The sequence below is a fragment of the Cricetulus griseus genome, chromosome 9 (assembly GCF_003668045.3).
Source record: "Cricetulus griseus strain 17A/GY chromosome 9, alternate assembly CriGri-PICRH-1.0, whole genome shotgun sequence".
Taxonomy (NCBI): domain Eukaryota; kingdom Metazoa; phylum Chordata; class Mammalia; order Rodentia; family Cricetidae; genus Cricetulus; species Cricetulus griseus.
In genome coordinates, this window is record NC_048602.1 from 13919426 (window position 1) to 13938038 (window position 18613).

The 18613-nt window shown below is 38.2% G+C and overlaps 1 protein-coding gene across 1 annotated transcript in view; it reads right to left on the minus strand.

Moving 5' to 3' along the window:
* LOC113838086 (zinc finger protein 850-like) overlaps nt 1-18613 on the minus strand; it is a 69249-nt gene that overhangs the window by 32096 nt on the left and 18540 nt on the right. The window contains 1 exon segment of the mRNA XM_035449126.1: nt 10705-11676. Within this exon segment, the coding sequence (XP_035305017.1) occupies nt 10705-11676 (972 nt within the window).

The window sequence follows — 18613 nt, forward strand, 5'->3', positions numbered from 1 at the left end:
ATGGTGCTTGGCATGAATGAGTATCAGTAGCAGAGCTCTTCCCTAGTAGGGATGAACCTCAGCTTTATTCCTAATTCCTAGGAAGAAAAGGCGAAATGATCTGCTGACATGATGAGATGGACAAGCACATTTCATGAATAAATGTGTGGTTCATAAGTTTGATGTCCCAAAACCAACACATAAAAAGTCTGAGTGTATTTCTAATGTCTGGAAGCCCATCATTCCTACAATAGGGAGACAGGAGGTGTACTAAGGTAGATCTTGGGAACTGGTTATCCAACTGTCCTGGCACATGGACCAGAAGACTATCCAAGAGGTCTCATTTCAAATGAGGTGGAAGGCAAAGATCCACTGTTGTCCTCTGACCTGCACACATGTGTCATGTTGCTTGCAGGATAAATTGCCAAAAGGAAACTCACCCTCACCTGGAAGCCAGAGAAACAATCCCTAGCACCTTAAGCATGGCCCATGAACAAACACATACTGATTCAGAAAACATAGCCAATGAAACAAATGCACCCTAGGCCTGAATTAGAAGCTGTGAAAGAAACCACCCTGGACCTGAAATCACAGTCACTGAATTAAACCAACCATAACCTTGAAACCAGAACCAGTGAAAGAAATTTACACCCACTCTGTAACTGTAGCCAGTGAAACACTGCCATGCTTGACCTGAAACTAGGGTCAAAAGGCTAAAAAGCCAGTAAAGGAAAAACACTTTGTCCCTTCAACCAGAGACATAAATTCCCCTGACCAACTGAACATGAAACCAACCTATATCTGAGCAGGAAATGCAACCAAATCCTTAAGCTGAAAAACAAGTCAATATATGAGGTGAAATCCAGCCAGTCTGAGATTGTCCAAAGTCAAAGGAAATGAAATCTGACTAATTCACTCCCTGAAAATCTTAGCCCTGTAAAAACTCCATCTCTAAGAAACCCCATAGGAGCCCCTGTGCCTGTTCAGTTGGCAGCTATTCTTCTCCAACATAGAAAAGGTATCAACTCTCCTTAATTCCTTTCCCAAATAAGTCTCTCCAAAGAGCTTGAGTGAAGACCTCATTTTCCTGGCCTGGGACAAAATCTCTTCTGGAAAGCTCCCTTAGTGTAGAAGGGCAGATGAAAGAAATGACAAATCTGCTTGGAAACTTCCTATTGGGAGTAGAGCAAAATTAACGACATGTTGCTTTAGCAGTTTACTTCATTTCTGAAGGGGTTCTTGCTTAGCAGAGTGAAGCAGAAGAAATAACACTTGGGCTCTAGCTGAGAAGAAAGTGATACCTCTGATGGTAAACTCCCTTGGAAGTAGAACAGAGCTGAGCAGTAATTCCTCTCTCCCACTCAGGGAGGAGCAGGATTTCTACCTCCTTATGGCAGATCATCCAGCAACCCCCAAAACAGCTTTGGTATATCCTGACTTCTTGACAAGTCAGGATACCTTTCTCCTCATACCTGCAGGTATACAGGATACTTTCTGTTCAAAACTGTTAATGACATCTCACCAAGTCAAGATATGTTTCCCTCCAGAACTGTAAGCATTCAGATTACCTCAACAGCTGTATGTATGTCCTGACTAACTTTCCTCCTTACAGCAGAAGGTATCCAGGACACCTCACTTCAAAAAATTAGGTATAACATGACTGAGAAGTAATCAAACCAACATTCTCTGTCTCTGTCTCTGTCTCTGTCTCTGTCTCTGTCTCTGTCTCCCTCTTTCTCTCTTTCACTGTGTGTGTGTGTGTGTGTGTGTGTGTGTGTGTGTGTGTGTGTGTGTGTCTTTCTCTTTCTCTCACACACACAGGAGCACATGCACACTTTCATGTGCATGTGTACACATATTGCAAACGTGTACCAATTGCAAACTCCCAAACACACACACACACACACACAAAACACAGAAATTCTGAATACACTTTTCCTGTTTAGTTGTCTTTCAACTTGACACAAGTTATAATTATCTGGGAAGAGAAACCTCAACTGAGAAAAAAAGCTCTGTCAGTTCTACATCTCTATAAGGTATTTTCTTGATTAAACATTCATAATTGAGGGCCCAGCCTATGGTAGGTGAAAGGTTCAGGCATTATGCTGGCCTGCCTCTGTTACCTGGTTGAACAGGCAATACCCTGGTCAGCCCAAGTTTCCATGGGAACTAAGCCTCCACGCAGGTGCAGAGGACCCCTTTAAAAGATAGGCCTCTGCCCATTTACTCTCTCTTTTCCTCTGTTTCTCTCTTCCTCTGTTCCCCTCACTCTGTTTTCCCTGCTCTGTCTCTCTATGGCGACCAGCCAAGGCGGTCAGCCATTTACCCTGTTCCTCTTCTTAGTCTCCCCATTCTGCTGGGCCTTATAATAAACTTATAGTCAATATGTCTGTCTCAGCAATTTCTTTTTTCTTCTTTTTAAAAAAAACAATAACATTTTGGCGCCCGGACGTGGAAAGGCTCTGCCCTTATACCTTCTCCCGCGACCCGCTGGCGGGCACGTGTTAGGCAAGGGTACCCTTACAACCCACTTCCATCTCCGCTTTTCCTGGTACTCCCTCCTGCCTGCATCAGCCTGAGATGCTGGAATTCAACTTGCAGCTTTTCCAACTAAGTATTTCTGGAACTCACTGATCTGCCTATTCGCTACAATCCGGTAAGATACCCCAAACCATTCCCATGGGACAGACCCAACACTGTTCACTCTGGGTCCATTTTTCGGTTTCGGGCCGGGTACTCTCAGACAGGACAATCTGTGCATTTTTCAGCCTTGCCCACGGGAAATACACTTTTACGGGATCTGTCGGCTACTGGCAGCGAGTAGGTAAGTGAGCGAAGTTCTGCCTCCCAGTGGGAACTTTCTTTCACCTGGGAATGTCCCTCATTGTTCTGTTTGTTCTTTCTCTGACTGTGTTTCCTCTTGGTTGGCAATGTCTGCTTGAGATGCTCTGAGAGTTTTTTTGTTTGTTTGCTGTTTTTCATTTTTCCACATGAATGAGTTTTGAAACTTTTCTGGCAATTGAGAAGGTGCTTACAGGGGTCACCATCTCAACCATGTGGGCTAACCTGGGGGCTGCCATCTTGGTCATAACCAGGTGACCTAGCTTAGGCCTCCCCACTCAGTTCAGTGACTTGCATAGGCAAGCACTGCCACATGACATCTTACTTTTTATTTCTTCTTTCACTTGTTGGGTGCATTTCCTGAAGGTCAGGCATGGGATCCCGCTCCAGGAGCAGTGCTTTTTTCACTTCGGACTGCTGCATCCTTTTTCGGTTTCGGGACAGCTGTGTCCCTTTCGGGGCCAGGCACCTGGCAACTCCCACGGGCAGACGTGCATCTGGAGAGGAGCTTTTTGCCAGTTTTCCACTTGCCTCACCCATGGGAAATGCATCAAGGAACCTTTCTGGTTTCATCCAACAAGCAGATAAACAGACAAAAGTGGTTTACTGTCCCTGCCGTTTTGGTCATGTGGCCTACCTATAGGCCTATGACAGTGGCCTATGCCAGCAAACTTGTCTATTTCTTCCAGGTCTTTTTGCTTTTTATTTTATTTTTTGTCTATGATTTCTTCTTTCACTGGCTCTGTTGTTCATGGCTTGTTTACTAAATACCATGCCTTTCCAGGGCCCTCTGTTTAATTCTACTCTCTCCTTTTAAATCTCCTGTCCATTTGCTACAATGTATGGATCAGAGATTACATTCTGTTTCCCCCTTTACTGTTTTCCAGTCCTGCTTGTCTCTGTACCTGTAATGTAATTTTATACTTATCTAGCTCTATATACAACTTAAATTAACCTGTTAAGTCTCATATTTCTAAAATGCTATATATCTTTAAATGATGGTAAACATTTAAAGTCATAAAGGTCTAATTTAACTATACTTATAATATAAGCTAAGTCTATACAACTTAAATTTAACTTATAAAATCATAAAGATCTATTTCAAATTAACAAAATATTTATACCATTCAGTCTATCCAATAGGCAATTTACAAAGGTACAGCTTTTATTACAAAAAGGGATTTTCCTCTAACTAAAGGCAAACTTTTTAACTGCTGAGATACTAAACAGACGACAGCCCTCAAATGCTCAGAGATCTAGAGAATATGGCATTTAAAATGTTTTGTTAAAAAGCTTTTTATAACAGAAAAATAGGCCAGCTGCTGGCCTCACACCATTTCTCCGAGAAGACTGATGGGCACTGAAGAAGCTTCATCTCGAGTCATTGACAACGCTGGTCACTGAGCAACCCTGCCCTTCGCCTCAACTAATACAAAGTATTCCAGACCTTGGACAAGAGGACAATGGAATTGACTTTCCCGGCGTTGCTTGGGCTAACGGTAGGCGAGTCTTCCCAAAGTCTGTAATCCACAGGTCGATGCTATCAGCAAGAAGGCAGGTGTCCTGCAGCCCACTACTTTGGATGGAGGACCTTGGGGATGGCTGTCCATACAGCCTGCTGGCAAGTCTCTGTTATTCTTTAATCATTGATTCAGGTAAAATCTTATCCTTCTCAAGAACTCTGATGCTTTTGACGACTGGTAGTCTTGCCAGCTTAAAGCAAAACAGATTCCAGTAATAGGTATTTTAGGGTTTATCTATGAAAAGATAGGAAAGTCTAAGATGTTTAAAAGTCTGAGAATGTAGTTATGAAGGCCTGAGGATAAAAAGGCTTAAATGATGATAAAATGAGTTGAGACATTAAAAAAGGATAAAATATGTTCCTGACTTCTCTATTTCCCATGCTACTGTTCATAATAAAGTTCACCAATACCACTGTATGATCATAACTACAAGGTCAAGATTAAAATGCTTTTCATTGTCCTAAACAAAGAAATCTGTATGTTTTAAAATGGTAATGCTTTTAGCCAAGTTGCTTCTAACATAAATATGCTGCTAATGTGTCTAATACTTATGTTTCCACAAACTCTAAGGATTCTTGTAAGTTCCAGGGAGGCGAATCAGATCCAAACAGGTCAGGTTCACTCCAGGTAATATTCAATCTTTCCCTGGTCCTAGGATTCCCTTCCCTCATGTTAGGACTCTTCGGGAACCCCTCCCTCATCTTACAATCTTCCCCTCAGGTGACAGGACCTAAGAAAATTTTTTTTCTAAACTCAACCTTGTCTTCTCTGTCAACATCTTGCCAGGTCTAAGAGGCGCCAGGGAGTTCCATACAGCCTGGACTGCAATGAAACAACCAGCTACCCCATGGCATGGCATCACCCCAACCTTCTCGGGCACCCCAAAGATGGTCAACGCCCCCCACGTCAGCAGGAAACAGTCTTAAGAATTTGACGCCCTTATTTCTTAACCTGCCATGTCTAAACACCCCACCCTTTTTTTAATAATAAGTAGAGGTGGGAATGAAAGGTTCAGGAATTATGCTGGTCTGCCTCTGTTACCTGGTTGAACAGGCAATACCCTGGTCAGCCCAAGGTTCCATGGGAACTAAGTCTGCATGCAGGTGCAGAGGACCCCTTTAAAAGGTAGGCCCCTTCCCATTTACTCTCTCTGTTGCTCTGTTTCTCTGTTCCTCTGTTCCCCTCTGTCTGTTTCCCCCACTCTGTCTCTCTATGGCGACTGGCAATGGCGGTCAGCCATTTACCCTGTTCCTCTTCTTAGTCTCCCCATTCTGCCGGGCCTTATAATAAACTTATAGTCTTATCAGTATTTCTCTTTTCTTCTTTTTAAACAAAAGAATAACAGTAGATGGTACAACACTTTGTCTGCTGTCCCTGGGGTTTATAAGATTGAAGCTGAACAAATCCTGAGGAATACGCCAGTGAGCAGCTTCTCTATGGCCTTTGTATCAACTCCATCATCCAAACCATGGAATAAGCCCCTTCTTCCTCAGGTAGATTTTGATTAAGGTATTTCTTCACAACAATAGAAACCAGAGAAGGTAACTTCTACTCAGTAAAATGTTTGAATTGATAATAAGAAGAAGTGGAAACTTAGGGGCTTTTCTGGGCAAGTTATCAAATTTTTAAAGAATCAATACCAATTCCTCATAAACTGCTCAAAATATTAGGAAAGGGTTCCCAGATACCTTCAAATTACATTTAAAAGTAAAAAGATTAAGCAAAACAGTGGGGGTGATAGAAGAAGGGGATTGCTAAGAATATTTTAGAAAATTGCTTTTCAATTAGAACAAGCAAATAACATGCAGGAAGATAGGTAACACAACATTCAAGTGAAGTTTGAGGATCAATTTCTTTGGTATATTAATTAGAAAGAAGATTATTTTGCGTATTAATCACAGGCCCTTCTCCCTCCCATGTTCCCCTGCCCCACAACTAATAACTTAATTATCCCATACCCTTTCTGCTCCCCAGGAAGCATGAGGCCTTCTATAAGGGGATATTCAAAGTGTATGATATCATTTAGAATAGGGATATTGCAAGCCCCTTGAGTCTAGGCTCAGAGATTATCCCTCCTTGTGGGATGGGCTCCAAACTCCATTCCTATAGTAGGGATGAGTACTGATCCACTACAAGGTCCCCATAGATTAGCAATGTCTCCTTACTGACACCCACATACAGGGGGTCTGGTTCAGTCCAATGCTGGCTTCCCAGCTATAAGTCTGGGTAACAAGAGCTGTCCTTTGTTCAGGTCAGCAGTTCCTATGGGTTTCATCAGCATGGGATGGACCCCTAAGCTCATCTGTCCTCCTTCTCTGCAACTGGATTTCAGTTCAGTTCAAGGTTTGGCTGTGGGTGTCTGCTTCTACTTCCACCAGTTGCTGGATGAAGGCTATAGGATGGCCTATGAATTAGTCATCCATCTCATTATCAGAAGATGGCATTTAAGGTAGCCTCTCCTCGGTTGCTTACGTTGTTAGTTGATGTGATCATTGTAGCTCTCCAGATATTTCCCTAGTGCCTGGTTTCTCTTTAAACATATAATTTCTCCGTCTATTATTTTATCTCATATCTTGCTCTCCCACAGCACATGGCTTAAGGGGGAGTGAATAGGACAAGTGGACTAGGCCTATTCTAAGGTAGTAAATATAATTACCTGGGGCTGATGAGAGGGAGAAAACACATAAAAATAAACTGAATGTCAATGTTACGGCCAATTGGGAAACACTTGTTACTTAGAGCTACATGCAAGGTTGCTCACTGGCTGGACATTCTGACATTCCAAACCTGGATATAACTGGTCTATCATGATTCTTCCTTATTGTATACCAAAGAAATGATTTCTGACAACAAAAATATTATTCCCATTTGTTCAGAGTTCTTCCTCTGAAAGGAGATGTGTATCTAAGTTAGAAGAGAGAGGAACAGAGAGAGAAAGCTATGTGTTGAGTTGTAGACAATATAGGACAGGAGATTTATGCAAAGAAATCAAGAGACTCATACATCGAGGCCTGAGAAAGGGATGAGCAGGCTGTAAGGGGAGATGTAGCTGATTGTGTAACTAAAGTTTGACTGAAGATAGAAGTGTGAAAGATGTAAATAGACGTGTAAGCAAAGTATGAAGTGATTTACCTAGGTGATTACAGATATCTGACAGATGTCGCTGTATAGAAGAGAGACATGTATGTAAGAGAGATTTATGTGAGGAAAGCGATATGGCTGTGTGGAGAAAGCTGTAACTCCATGGTGACTTGTAGCTGTGTGCAGACAAGAAAGGTTAAGCTACACAGAAAAGAGGTTTGACATTCTAGAGATTCATGGCTTTGCAGGAGAGAGATGCATTATGTAAGGAAGATATGTAGTTATATTTTAAAATGTAGCTCTGTGGAGACAGAGAGATTATTCAGAATGAGATTTGTTAGATGAACTAAAACAGCAACTTTCAATCAAAAAAGATGCATTTCCTTATTTTCACCTGAGTTAGAAAATTATATCCCTATAAGAATTTGTGTATCTTTTTCTATACCCTGGAGGTGGTCTTGGAGCAGGAACTCCTGTAGATCACTGGCCTTCAGCTAATTTTACTTTGTTGTTCTATATGCCATATAATTTCCTGATTGTACAGTAGGAATAGGCTTGCAATCTGAATTGCAGCCAACTGAATCTTGTTGAACATTTTTTTTTTAATTTGCTTTGATTATCTAGTTTCTGAGTAACTTCTGAGTCAGATGTTTCAAGTCTCATAAAATAACCTTTGGCTTCTGTATGTGTCAAAATCTCCAATTTGTAAGGAATATGTAGAAAAGGAAGGATATCTCCTTAAATAGAGAAAAAGCACTTCTGAGTGAAGGCAAAAGTGATTCATAAAAAATTCTCAATAATTGAATATCTCCAAATTGTGCAAGTATTAATAGTTCTCTAATTGTGTGTATATGTGTATACACACACACACACACACATATATGTGTGTGTGTGTGTGTGTGTGTGTGTGCACAAAATATGAGACAACACATTGAGGAAACAAGAATTTCTTGGTTAGTTGAGTCCTTTTTCCAGTTGTGAAAATTACTTCTGGCTTGTTGTCTTGTCTGCTGACTACTTTGTTATTTACTGGCACATATTCTGAGAATAGTTAGAGTTGTCAATTGCTGTTCTTCTTTTTTCTGTCTAGAAGATTTTATTTGGAAGTCTTGCTCTCAGACTGCTTAGTACTTAATAATCAAGAGGTTTTCTTCATTGATGAGAAATTTTGAATAAAATTAAATTCACACACTCAAATATCTTATTTCTTTTTTAATAAAGACAAGTATGCTATTGCTTTTCTCTCTATTAAGTCTCCAGTGACAGATATAAGTGGAGTAGTGTAAGAATGAAGAAAATATATACAGATAAATGAGACTGAAAGAAAAGCTGGGATCAGGTGTTCCAAGCTGTGTGGATGAAAAAAACCACACCCTGTAATCTTGGTGCCTACAATACCTACATACAAATAGATTCAAAGAGTTATTACATATTGATTATATTTGAGTGGCAGGGTTATTTTCCAAAGCTATGCAGGTAGGCATTCTTGGATTATCTCAGAAATTTCAGACTCTATAATCTTCAAGTGTTAAGGAAAAAGTATTTCAAGAAAGCAAAATATCTGGAGAATTTTTACATAAGCCTCACATAAACACAAAAGGAATTATAATGTTCAAAGCTTCATTCAATGAGGGAAAATAATTTTCAATTAGTTTTCATTTTTGCTGTGTCTCAGTGTCTGGTCGGGGACCTAACTCTGCCTATGTAAACAACTGAAATTTACTCACACATCCATTCATGTCTTCCCATATTCAAGCCTTCTTTTTCCTCCCACAACTACTTCTAATGATGCAAACCATTAAAGTTTTCTTAAAGTCATTTGTTTTGCATTTTCAGGTCATGATTTCTGGCATTTTTTTGTACTGCAATTCCTGACTCTTATTACCCTACAGTAGTATAAAATGGATGTTCACCAATCCAAGTCAGCAGTAATTAAACACAAGTTATATAGTATTTATTGATAATTGGGAAAATGGGAATAAGCATTAAGTTTAAAAAATCTATATTACATTCTATAAAACAGCAAACAAGAGAAATACAAGGATAGTTATATGAATACTATTATCAATAAGAGTGCAATATTCTGTTCCATAAAATACACAGAAAATTCTTCAGTGATGTCCAATTGGATGGTTATCAGTAAATTTACACTGGCATAACAATTCATATTTTAAATTACTTGTGACTTCAACTATTATGAAAGTTATCCTATATTATTTTAATAAATGCTTTCATTGTAGTACAGAGAGATATATTCCTGCATATGTAAATAGTTTTCCAACAACATTTCTGTGTATAGTCATTTTATTTCTTGGAATAATGCTTTTTAAAATGACAAAGATCCTAAGGCTTCATAATGCCACTCATCAAACTCAATAAAGTATCAACACATGATAACAGGTTTCTTCAACTAGTTACGTTGTAAAGAACATTATTTTTGTATGATTTTTGAGAAAGCAATTGCGTATTGAGTTGGTCTCTTTTATAAATTTTCAAATGTGCTCTCAATTTTGAGATTCTTTTAACAAATTTAAAACACTGTACATTTGGTATGTTTCTTTAAATTGTCGATGCTTTGTCGGGTTTTACTATCTGAGGATTCCTTAAATCTTGCCATATTTTTAATATTGTGAGTGTACTTATTTTATGGATTCTGTGATGATCATTAAGACTTAATCACCCAGAAGAGGTTTTCCCAAGTGCTTCACATTTATAAGCTTGCTATAGTGTATGGATGTAGTGAGTTTTTGCAGAGATGAGTCATGGAAAAAGGACATACTATGTAACAGACTTGCTAATTATTAAAGGTTATGACTTCTCTGGTTGTGCTGTGTTTTTAAACAAGAGAATCATAGACACACTCTTGCCATACTTTGTATATTTTAACCTTTTTTCATAGAGTATTCATTGATGAAATATAGTGAGCTCTTAGTAATGATTTGCCATATGTTTTCAATTTCAAGGCTTCTCTCCAGTTTGAAATTTTGATGAATTTGAAGTGTTGGGCTCCATTTAAATGAATTGTCTCATACATTACACTTATATGGTATCTCTCAAGAGTGTATTGTTTGAGGAAATTGAAGTTTTGAGTTCTGTTTAAAGGACTTTCCATAACATGAATATTATTAAGTTTTCTCTCCATTGTGTATTCTTTGATGACCTTGAAGATTTGAGTCTTTCATAAATGACTTGCCACATACATTACAATTGTAAGATTTCTTTCTAGTATGTACATTTTGATGAACTTGAAGATGTGTGCTCTTTTTAAAGGATGTTCCACACTCTGAACATTTGTAAGGTCTCTCTCCAGTGTGTATTCTTTGATGTTCTTGAAGATGTGTCCTCCTTTTAAAGGACTTTCCACAGTCTGAACATTTGTAAGGTTTCTCCCCTGTGTGTATTCTTTGATGAGCTTTAAGATGTGTGCTAATTTTAAAGGACTTTCCACAGTCTGAACATTTGTAAGGTTTCTCTCCAGTGTGTATTCTTTGATGAACTCGAAGATCTGAGCCATTGGTAAAGGATTTCTCACAATGTGAACATTTGTAAGGTTTCTCTCCAGTGTGTATTCTTTGATGAACTTGAAGTCTTGAGCCAACAGTGAATGACTTTCCACAATGTGAACATTTGTAAAGTTTCTCTCCAGTGTGTATTCTTTGATGAACTTTAAGATTTGAGCCATCAGTAAATGATTTCCCACAATCTAAACATTTGTAAGGTTTCTCTCCAGTGTGTAATCTTTGATGAACTTGAAGACTTGAGCCAATAGTGAATGATTTCCCACAATCTAAACATTTGTAAGGTTTCTCTCCAGAATGTATTCTTTGATGAACTTGAAGATGTGTGCTTCGTTTAAAGGACTTTCCACAGTCTGAACATTTGTAATGTTTCTCTCCAGTGTGTATTATTTGATGAACTTTAAGATCTGAGCCATTGGTAAAGGACTTCTCACAATGTGAACATTTGTAAGGTTTCTCTCCAGTGTGTATTCTTTGATGAACTTGAAGACTTGAGCCAAAAGTGAATGACTTTCCACAATCTGAACATTTGTAAGGTTTCTCTCCAGTGTGTATTCTTTGATGAACTTGAAGATATGTGCTTCTTTTAAAGGACTTTCCACAATGTGAACATTTGTAAGGCTTCTCTCCAGTGTGTATTCTTTGATGAACTTTAAGATTTGAGGCTTTCTTAAAGGACTTACCACATATTTTACATTTGTAAGGATTTTCTCCATTATGGATCTTCTGATGCACTTGAAGTGTTGAACTCTGAGTAAAAGTCTTGTCACATACTTCAGACATTGAAAACTTTTCTTCTTGATTGTCTGTATTGGGGATATAATTGTCATTATAGGATTTGAAGTGAAACATCTTTATACAGTCTGTTACCCCTCTTAACCACATGACAAATCTTTTGAAAATATAAGGCAATTTACGTTTGTGGATGCTTGTTAATATATTTGTATGTGTAAAAATAATTTAACTGTCATTAGGAATAGATGGTATAGAACTAGGCCATGTCCCTTTGAATGCTGTGTCTATATGTTTTCCTTTATTGTTTCTTGTCTATGTTTTATAGTTATAACAATTTTACTTTATCTACCAATCCCAATTTCCTCTTCCTGGAATACTACCACTCCCCCACCTTCTCTCAAACCCACCCGCATCCTATCCTCAGAGAAGTTGATACTCCCAGGGGAATCATCAAAGCCTTCCAAATAAATTGGGGCAGGTCCAATGCCTTTCCCTCTCTATCTAGGTGGTTTCTCTAAAAGGCCAGTTCATACACTACTGATAATTAATGGTTCCAATGCCAGCCACAAAATAAGCTGCCCAAGACCCTAACTGTCACCCACATTCATGGGGCTTATTTCAGTGTTATGCAGGTTCCCCACCTGTCAAGAGTAGACTCACTGAGGTCCCACATGCTTGGTTCAGCTGGTTCTGTGTGATTCCCCAACATGATCTTGACTCCATTGCTCGTATTATCACTCCTCCCTCTCAACACAATGCTTAGATGTTGATCTCTGCATCTGGTTACATCAGTTAGTGGATGAAGGCTCCATGATGTTAAATTTGGGAGTATTCAATGTGATTTTAGGGGAAGGTCAGTAATATGCACTTTCAATTATTGCTTTGCTTCTTCACTGGGGTCTCTCTTGTGGATTCCTGGAATTTCCTTAGTGCTAGGTTTCTTGTCAATCTGTTAATGCCTCCCATTAACAAAGTGTCACTTACTTGTTCTCACTTTCTGTCTTTCCCCCATCTTCATATTTCTGATCACTCATCTTCTCCTCCCTCTTACCGTTCTCTGCTGCTCACTCTATGACTATCCACTTCACTCCCCCCACTCCCAAGTACACCAGGAGATCTTGTGTATTTCCTCTTCTCAGTTGATGAAGAAAGAATTTATTGGACAATGGGAGGGCAGAATTTAGCTAGGCGGTAATGTCGAACAAAAAGGCAGGGAGAAGAAAGACATTGTGAAGAAACAACATGTAGCCCTTAATATCACCTAGTGAAGCCAAAGCCACAGATGAATATAAATGGGTGACATAGGAAAACCGCTAGCACAACATCTGCTACCATTGGAGCCTTGGCCATACTCACACCAGGAGAGGTGAATGACTTTGCTCCCACTCGAGCCCCTTATATTATAGACCCTAATTTCCTGGGTCACATAGTACTCCCCACACCTGCCCACTGAAGCCTCAGACACCTGGACGCAGCCTACCCACACATCAAATCATCCACCACTACATCTTTTGTCATTGAACTATTTTCCCTATCTCTACCTAGAGAGGTGAGTGACACTCTCAAACTGAGCACTGGATGGTTTCCCTTTGCCTCTAGATCCTAGTTTCCTGGGATATATCACATGTACATCCTACCTCCTTAAAAGCCAAACAACTGGGGACAGCATTGCCATGAGCCAAAACATCCAACAAATTTTTCGTACAATGTATCCAGGAAAATCAGGGACATTGCAAAAAAAAAAAAAAAAAAAAAAACCAAAAAAAAACCAAACCAGAAAATAATAGTTATAGTAGAAAGTGATGATGTCCATCTCAAGGTCAAAGAAAACATATTCACCAAAGTCATAGAAGAAAAATTTTCCAACCCAATGAATAAAATGCCTATGAAAAGAAAAGAAGCTTACAGAACACCAAATATACTGGACCCAAAATCAGTCCCCTCCCAAATATTAATCAAAACAAAACATACAAAATAAATATAGAATGTTAAAGGCTGCAAAGGAAAAAGGCCAAGAAACATACAAACACAGACATATCACAATCATATCACTGACTTTTCGATGGAAAATCTGAAAGCCAGAGGACTTAGATACATGTTCTACAGAGACTACCCCTTCAAAGCTCTCAATTGCTTTAGAAGGACAATATCATAAATTCTATGAAAAAAAAACATTTAAAAACAATGCCCAAATCCTGCATTACAGTAAGCACTGGAAGGGAAACTCCAATCTAAGCAAGTTAGCTACACTTACAAAAACAATCAAATAGATAATACCACATTATCAAAATTCCAAAAAAGGGAAACACACACCCAGTCACCCACCCACCCTCCCCCCCACACACAAACCACACACAAAATACCACAAATAAAAACAAATCCAAAAGTTAAAAAGAATCAACAGTGAAATGTTGTAAAATATCATTAATATCAAGGGTCACAGTTTGCCTATAAAAAGACACAGGTGAACAGAATTTACAAGAAGACAGAATCTATCATTCTCCTGAATATAAGAAATACAATTCAACTTTAAAGATAAAATTACCTCAGAGTAAAAGTTTGAGAAAATTTTTCTAATCAATTGGACCTAAGAAAGAAGGTGGTGTAGCGACCCTTTTGTGTAAAAAATTAGTGTTTAAAGTAAAATTAATCAAAAGAGATGAAGAACGTCATTCCATATTCATCAAGGGAAAAATTCACCAAGATGAAATCTCAGTTCTGTATATCTATGCCCCAAACACAAATACATATATTTGAAAGAGAAATATTACTAAACCAGATATAAAATGCTAAGCACTGAGCTGAACTCCTGGAGTCCATTTGTGGAAAAGCAGGAAAGATGAGCAAAGAGGTCAAGACAAGGTTGGGTAAACCCACAGAAACAGCTGCGCTTAACATGTGGGAGTTCACATACTGCAGATTGACATCTAGGACATCGGAGCAAAACCCAACTTGGCCTCTAAAATTGGGTGCCAGTTTTGGACACTGGGCAGTCTATGGGCCACTGGCAGTTGAATCGATATTTAGCCCTAGTTTTTGTACTGGTGTTTTGGTGTCATTTTCTTATGGATGAATACCTTTCTCAACCAAGACATGTTTGGGCTGTGTTCTGCCCCCAGGAATGGGACAGAGTTGATGATTCCCCATGAGAGTCCTCACCCTCTCTAAGGAGTAAATGGAGGTGCTGTGAAGGGGTGCATTTAGGGAGAGTAAGATGAGCTAATGGTGAGGGAAATATGATTGCTACATAAGATGAAAATATTTAATTTATGTAAAAAGTAAGAAAAATAGAAAATGATTAATTTCTTAGAGAGAATTAGATAATAAGAAGCCTAAGACCTTAGCCAAACAATTATAAGTAAAGATTAATCCTCAGAGTGGTTATTTCCAAACCAAATTGTGGACCCAGAATATAGAGAGAAAGTAATCTAGTAGGACCATTTCCCAGACAGAGAAGTGTCTCCTCCACAATTGGTACCAATGGACTGGAGAAATAGTTCATCCATTAAAGGCCTGGCTCACAACCAAAAATAAAAGTTACCAACATTGATAAAAATTTCTACATAAAGTCTAAAAAACAGCTACTTGATAACCACAAATTTTCAGATAGACTCTGTTGCTGCTGGTGATAAGACACAAGGCTCCTTTAAGAAATGGTTTCTTCCTGCTGTGGCATTCAGGCTTGAGCAGAGCATGGCAGATTTCCTCCACAGCACACAGAGACATTTCCAAGCCAAGCAGTGTGCAACATGGCAGACACAAAAGTTTTATGGGTAGCATGCCATATACTGCTTCCCAGAGCTGGTGGTAAATGGACCTTTGACATATTGAAAGAGAGAAAGGGAAGGAACCATTATGCAGTATGGGGGACCAAATAATTCTTTTATGAAATATTTTGGGTCCCAGCCTCCAGCTTCAGCAAACAGTGGCACTGGAAAGCTCAGGCCCACTATTGTATTGTTAATGCCAGTAGAGCTACTATTGTTGACCATGGCCTCAGGGTAATATGGCTCCTAATTTCCATCTCTATGCACCTAAACATCTGAATAGGCCTGAACCTGGGCAGGGAGATCAGAAGTGTATTAGTAACTTGTGAGGACAGAAGGTTAGGAGTTAGGGGCAAGCAACCAGAGCAGAGAGAAGAGACAAATGTTTCCCTGGTGGTCATGACAGGACAGTTAAGAAACACCAGAAAAGATGGATAATAAAGAAATGAGTCTAGTTGTGAAACATGGAACTGAGAGCACTCTGAAGGTAAGAAGATGCCTGTGATTGGTCTTTATCACCCCTGGGTTGCTAGGAGCTTCCAGGTCCACACCCCCATTCAGGCAGAACCTCATGGATTAAGGCTGAGACATGCTGAGTCATGACAAAAATCGAGGGTTACCACAACCATGGATTACCTTTTTAAATACACTCTTTTTCATAAAATCAATTGTGGATACACAATAAGGACAGATTCATACAAAAAGACCTGTAAATAGTCTTTAAATGATGTACATAAACTTGATAGAAAAAGAGTAAAAGTCATAGATTAAAGAGTAATTTAAGATAATACAATATGGTGCTTAAAAAGAAATAGAGAAATATAAGCCAAATAAAGATGAAATATTCATGGAGAGTCTGGGTTATATATATTATTGTGTTTTCTTTAATTTTTTGGCTACACAGACATTTGATACTGGGGACTACTAAGCTAAAACAACATATTCATTTTAAAGGTATCTTGACATCAAAATGAGAATGTAAGGATATGAAAATTTGAAAAAGTTTCTGCTTTTGATTATACAGACAATGGGAATCTATGGATTCATTCCAGTCTATGGTTTGATCAAGTAAGACCACTTGAAAGAATGGCCTGGGTGATCCAACATCTAAAGTAGCTGATGTGATGCAATCTCTTAGACCACTACAGACCAGATTTGGGCATTGTTCTGGGTTCTCTCAAGATCCTCATGGGATTGAGAGTCCCCCGAATATCAGGTAGCAGTTTGGAGACAACTAGGCCCAAAATTCAAAGTATTATTTATAAATGCTCGTTTTCCTTTAAACAGTGTTTATTGAGAATGGTTGATGAGGACAGTCAACACTTTCTATAGAAAAAGAGTGATAAGTATTATATAGAAATGAATATTTTGCATTGGGTTGGATTTTGGTTTATTGATACAAATTTAAGGTCAATTTGTTATATGTATATTTATACTCTTGTTTCAGTTATTATTTTTAAACACTCATTTAAGAATGTAATATATCATTGAGAAATACAGATTATAAGTAGTTATCTTTAATAATCAAAACATATATTTATGTTTCTTTTTCTAGATTACAGAGATATATTTCAGGTAGACAAGTATTCTTGTAAACCTTTCAAAGAGCTACAGAATGTGACATTTAAAATGGTTTATTAACTTAGTTCTTTCCATGACAATGAGACACATCTGTTCCTGGCCACACCATCTATGTCAGAGAGAATGGACAGCACCACATAACCTCAGTTTGGTGTTTACTTTCAATGTGTCATAGATAGCCTTTTAGACTAGAAACATCTCTTTCCTGGACAGTGTGACTGCTTGACAAATAAACTGGACATGCAGTACCCACAGAAATGTATCTGCTAAACTTGCAGGCAAGGGATGGGATTGCCCTTCAGGTTCCCTGCTTCACTGAGAACACTGTAAAACATTCTAAAAGTACAAAAAGAAAGCAAATGATGCCCTTTGCCAATATAAGACAAAAATGATCTTCAAATTTCCTTCTTCATTGAAATGTTGACAAATACTCTATGCATGTAGGCTAAAGATGACAGCCCCAACATTACAGAGGAACTTTGGGTGACTGTCCAGGCATCAAGATGTCTCTGCCAATTCTAGAGTTTTAAAAATACTTACAACCCACTCTCTGTTTACTTATAACCCTCTGAGTTCTTTGATGGAGTTGAGTTGAAGACGTAAAGTTACGAATTTCCCTTAGATATAATGAAAGACAAATTATACATAAAATTTTAGACACACAAAGACAGGATAGATGATAAACTGTTTCCTTTAGATTTTGTCCAATGTTAATGTGCTAAATATTATAAATATAAATCTAACTCGATAACAAAATTTTATTATTGTAAAGTTAAACCTTTCTTTTTAATTAGACAAAAAAAGGATCATGGATGATGTCATTTAGCATGTTGTGAAATGATACCACTATATAATAGGATATATAATAGTAGTATATATATATATATATATATAATATTTATGAATAAAGACTTTTGGACAATATATAGGCAGAATTTAGCTAGGAAGAGATTCTGAGCAAACAGGTAGGGAGAAGGAAGACAGGGTTAAGAGATGCCATGTAGCTACCAGGATGCAGGACTCCAGGGCATTACCTATGTAAACCAAAGCTACCGATTAATAAAGATGGGTTAATTTACAAGAACCCTAGCAAATAAGAAGACTAAGCTCTTGAACAAAAATTATAAGTAGATATTAAGACTCAGAATCTTTCTTCCATAAGTGACTGTAGGGACATGCTTGGTAGAGAGAAAACAGTCTAGAAAGACGAAGAACAGTTGAAGGAACATCTTCCTCTACTGTGTAGACAACATCCAATGATAAATCATGTGGCAACAAACAAAATCTCTGGTATAAGTAATGGCTTGTATTATTTTCTGTTGTTACAACCCATACATAGGGAGTATTGCCCTTGTAATTATTTAAGCTCAAGAATTCAATGATGATGTCAGAATATTGAAAAAATGAAGGGATGGGTATCAAATTTGTATTCAACTGGAAAATTTCAAGTGCTTGAAAGTACCATATATGCTACACAAGGAGATTTTCTAATTTTTGAACCATGTGGCCACAGATATTGACTAGCCTAGAAGATATGTACAAAATTGGCTCATATGTTTTCACAATAACTAATAAATATTTGACTGTC